General features: G+C 48.4%; 1 protein-coding gene across 1 annotated transcript in view; it reads left to right on the forward strand.

Moving 5' to 3' along the window:
- Positions 1-3819, forward strand: part of LOC307085595 (BTB/POZ domain-containing protein KCTD1) — a 13703-nt gene extending 9884 nt beyond the window's left edge. The window contains exons 4-5 of the mRNA XM_079750447.1: positions 1-97; positions 2469-3819. The exon at positions 1-97 is cut by the window's left edge and continues 209 nt beyond it. Coding sequence (XP_079606573.1) covers positions 1-97; positions 2469-2630 — 259 coding nt within the window. The 3' untranslated portion in view covers positions 2631-3819. The remainder of the gene's footprint in view (positions 98-2468) is intronic.
- Positions 3820-5000: the final 1181 nt, after the last annotated feature.

The following is a 5000-nucleotide window of genomic DNA, read 5'->3' on the forward strand; positions in this document are numbered from 1 at the left end:
CGTCATGTGCAACTCGGTCAACGCCGGCTGGAACCACGACTCCACGCACGTCATCCGCTTCCCCCTAAACGGCTACTGCCACCTCAACTCTGTGCAGGTGAGGAGTTCTTCAGTCAGTCAGTCGGGGGGGGGGGGGTACGGCCCGCTCTTGTTTCCAGTTTGGGGAACTTCTGTAATGTGTTCACTTACAGCCGGCGGTGGGTTTGAGGGATGAATAGTACAGTAGGTCTGTATCCAAAAGCGGAAGTGAAAGTTATAGTGTAATGGAAAGAGTAGGCCTAGTACTTAAGTACAAAAAATCAAACCAAAAAGACAAGAGAGTACCCGACTGTGCCTCTGATACGTTGTATTTCTAATTCAGTATACATTTCTCCCAGCAGGTAGACAGACTTATCGCCTTATCTTCGGTGGACATCCCTTAATTTGGTTTTCGCTCAAATCTGAAGACATGCAGATGTGTTAGCGAGATAGGGGTGTACAGTAGGTTATCTTGTCTTATCGCGTATGAAAATGCCTGGCAGGAACGACCGGGATCTTTGAGCGATTCCAAACATGGCTTTAGAAATCTGTTATTAACACCGAGATCCCTCGGTCAAACCGGAACAGCATGGGACCGGTATTCAGAGCAAACACCCCACTGGGCAGCTCTTCAGCTCCACACAGACACACAACTGGAAACACCGTCCCGGCATAGTGTCCCTGTCCTGTATTGGGTTTGTTCTCCACAACCCAATGTGTCTCCTTAGCAACGATGGACAACAACACGTAAACAGCGGAGAGGAGGAGCGTTGTTGTGGGGGAGAAAGAACGTGTGGGCCATGATTTGGACCGGAGGAAGTAAGATCTCTGACTACTCGTACCTCGAAACATACGCACACGCTAAAAGAACAAGCCCTCCTTCGTGGGGTATGCAAGTCTTGGAGAGAGAGAGGGAGGGAGAGAGAGAGAGAGGCAGAGAGGCAGAGAGGCAGAGAGAGAGAGAGAGTGGAGAGAGAGAGAGAGAGAGAGAGAGAGAGAGAGAGAGAGAGAGACGGGGAGGGAGTGAAAGGGAGACAGAGTGAGAGAGACACAGGGAAGGAGGGAGTGAAAGAGAGAGAGAGAGGAGAGAGGGAGTAAAGGAGAGAGAGGGAGAGAGAGTGAGAGAGCGAGAGAGGGAGGGAGTGAAACAGAGACGGAGCGCACTCGCTGGCAGGGTTGTCCCCAGGCGGGGCCCATAATCCTGTTTGGTTATTAAAGCACGCCGCCGGTGGAGGCTGTATCTGCGGGTAATGGAAGCAAGGCAGGTTTTTTTTTTCAGGGTTGGTGGGGGGGAGAGAGGGCTGCCAGCAGTCGGAGGGGGGAGGGAGGAGGGGGGAGGGGAGAGGGGAGAGCGGCAGGGTGGGGGACCTTTGTAGTTTTGGCGAAGGGTTGTGCCTGGGGCTTGGGTAGAAACGGAGGGAGGGAGGCAATGGGGGGTGGGGGGGGAGAGTGGGGAAGGGAGGGAGGGGGGAGGTTAGCAGCCCATGCTAGGCCAAGTGGCACAGAGAAAGCCCCAGCTACCCCTGGGGGCCTCTTCAATGGAATGTGATCCTGGACACGTCTGTAGATGTCTGCAAGGCTCCGGGATCGGGAACGTCGGCTACATACACGACGTAATATGCATGTATGCGCACGCACGCACGCGCGCACAAACACGCCGCGCAAAAACAATGGAGTTGTACGGCACGGGGCGGAATGTGTTGCAAATCCAATCCTTGGCTCAACAAATCCCTCTGTTGTTGTGCATTCTTCTCATCCAAGCGCTTGTAAGAGACCATATGTTGCTGCCTGGCGTTCCTATGGTAATCACCTATGGTACACACCTAATTAAACCCCTTCTCTCCTCCGCCCATATGCGCTACATGTGTAATGAGGGCTCCGTGCTGAATGGGAGACGCTCAGGGTGCGCCCTTGTGTCTGGTGACCCCTGGGGTCGCTATGGCCGTGGGGGGGATAGGGGCAGCAGGGGCCTGGAAGGGCCCGGAATATCAGGGAGCACACTGTGTTCTGGTCATGGGTTGATTGTGTTGGTGGGTGGGGGGGGGGGGGGGGAGCATTTGTACATTCGGTCTGCGGTTTGTATGCCCGTTCTCGTCTGCTCTCTGTCATCCCAGAAGCTCATTGCCTTGTTCTCTCCTCTCTCTCTCTCTCTCTCTCGGTCTCTCCCTCTATCTCTCTCTCTCTCTTTCTCGGTCTCTCTTTCTCGGTCTCTCTCTCTCTCTCTCTCTCTCTCTCTCTCTCTCTCTCTCTCTCTCTCTCTCTCTCTCTCTCTCTCTCTCTCTCTCTCTCTCTCTCTCTCGGTCTCTCCCTCTCTCTTTCTCTCTCTCTCTCGGTCTCTCCCTCTCTCTTTCTCGGTCTCTCCCTCTCTCTTTCTCTCTCTCTCTCTCTCTCTCTCTCTCTCTCTCTCTCTCTCTCTCTCTCTCTCTCTCTCTCTCTCGCCCCCCCCCTAGGTGCTGGAGCGCCTGCAGCAGCGTGGTTTTGAGATCGTGGGCTCTTGCGGCGGCGGCGTGGACTCGTCCCAGTTCAGCGAGTACGTGCTCCGGAGGGAACTGAGGAGGACGGGTCAGCGGACCCCCAACTCAAACAGGATAAAACAGGAGCAGCTGGACTAGAGGGGACCTCCCGGCCGCCAGGAGGCACTAGACTTTTCTGTGGCAGCCCCCCAGCCCCACGCCTCCCCCCCTCCTCATCTAACCCCCCCAACCCCCCAAACATACAACTCAGCAGAGCTGTAAGGACTCTGTTCTTTTGTTTGTTTTTGTTTTTTTTGTTGTTGATGTTTTTCGTTTTTTTTTTTTCCGTTTCTCGTTCTTGAGAACCATCTTAAAAAAAAAAAAGGTGCAACTGCTTTTTTTCGTGTGTTTTTTTTTTTTTTTTGCCAGAAGAAGAAACGCGACGTTGGAGAACTCCAGGACATGTTTGATTGTCTATAGCCCACTTTAAAAAACATTGAGAAACAAGGATTTGTATTAAGCTGGATCCCCAAATATAGTTTGTTTTAAAACTTTGAACCTACATTAGGTTTCTTATGATTTCTATTCTCCCCCTATATAAAGTGAAGGTTTGATCGCTGATGTAGTCTGTTAGCGTAGCCGAGGCTAACAGCTATTATGTTTTCTCTGCTTTCAGGCATATTGGCCAAGTCTGTTAATGTCCGTACCGCTAAAAAGTTAATTAGAATATGTTGCTCATATTATGGTATCATGCCATTTCATAAACTTTATTTTTTTTTTATAAGAATAGAATATAAACTCTTTTAATGTTCTGTTTTGTGACTTTAAAAAAATGATATTTAATATTAAGGCAGCAATACCAAGGATTTGGTTTTACTTAAATAAAGGTTATTTTATTTGATTATGTTATAAATATATTTCACATTAGTATCAGCAAGATGTATGTCATAGACCAGTCTATACTCAGTAAATAAAATAATTTAATAAATTATTATGTCACACAATTTCAAGGGAACATGACCTGCCTAAGACTTTGAGCAACCCTAGGGATCAATTGATTGGATAAGTAATGACCTGTAAATGCTATATGTCATTTGTATGTGTGTTTTCGTTTTTTTTTTTTTTACATTGAAACTTTTTAATGCAAAACTCTTGCCTCAACATAACACAACAGGTTTAACCTTTATTGTATACTATTCATACTAAGAACACTTTTACTTTTTGGCACATGTTGATATGAAGTTGGATTTTAAGTATTTCTAATATGACTGACCAAACTACGCTCCCTAGATTTGAGTAAAGAGGAATGTAGCACACACAAAAAATGTGAAGTAAATCTTCAACTCACGTTGTTTAGTGTGGCTCCCTGTTTCTTGTTTCTTGTTTCACTTTTCCTTTCTATATTTCGACATTTGCTGCAACGGGGGAAAGCGTCTCCAAAAGATATCACGGATCAGTCTTTGAACATGCGAATACAATCCTTACAATACAATCCTAATTTAGGGATTGTTCTTGCCGTGTCGACCACTTCATCAATCCCTATTTAGGCTTTTCATTTGAATGATGAAATGCTAACGGCAAAGGGGGGGCAACTCCTAACACTGAACCATACATAATGTAGTACTCTACTACAATCCCTCTCTACTTTCAAAGGTAAAATCCCCCCCCTCCCCCCACAAACACACACACACTCACACACAACAACAACAAACAACACACACCCCCCTCACACCAAGGCAGTCTGTTGCACCTTGGAGGATTCACTCCAGTGCCTCTCGGGCTGGGTTTAGAGGGGGGTTGGGGGGGGCGATTCTTTACTTAGTTATATTGAATAAAGCCGACTTCTCCACGCAAAGTCCTGTCAGTTGTGCTCACGCACACACATCGCCTGCAGGGCAGCCGCCACAAAGTGAAGTCCCACGCTGTGGAGTCGTGTCGTCTTGTCTCGCCAGCCCTCACGGCGCAATCTCCACTTTCTTCTTCTTCTGCGGCTCGATGCTACGCTCCTCATCCCTTTCAGCTTTCCCTGGCCCAGATTTCTTTCTTTTCCCTCTTTGACTGACGGTTATTATTGTCGTAGGCTAGAGAGGTATGGCCGAGAGACGCACGCACACACACACACACACACGATCACGCGCACGCACACACACGCAGCTATGCGTCAAGAGATGATGGCAGTGTGTGCATAGAGCTAATACATTCAGAGTGCAGGCATTGGCTTCAGGCTACGTTGAATGTGCTCTTGGCCTCTAGGGGTTTTTGCACAGAAGGGCTTTTTGTCGCAGGATCCGGTAAACCGGTGTGATTGACTCACCATTTCATTTTGTACGTTTTAGTCGTAAAGGCTTGCATCCAAAGCGACTCACCAAAGCGGTTCAGATGCATGCCACTAAGGAGCAGATAGAGTTAAGGCGTCTTGCTCCAGGAGGTCTACAGGTTGGCTGTGGATTTATGTTCACTGTTATTTGATGTGACAATCAGCCCCAACCCTTAGCACAATACAATTGAAAGGTGCCCGTTGCGACTATG

The sequence above is a fragment of the Pollachius pollachius genome, assembly GCF_949987615.1.
Source record: "Pollachius pollachius genome assembly, chromosome: 14".
Classification (NCBI taxonomy): Eukaryota; Metazoa; Chordata; class Actinopteri; order Gadiformes; family Gadidae; genus Pollachius; species Pollachius pollachius.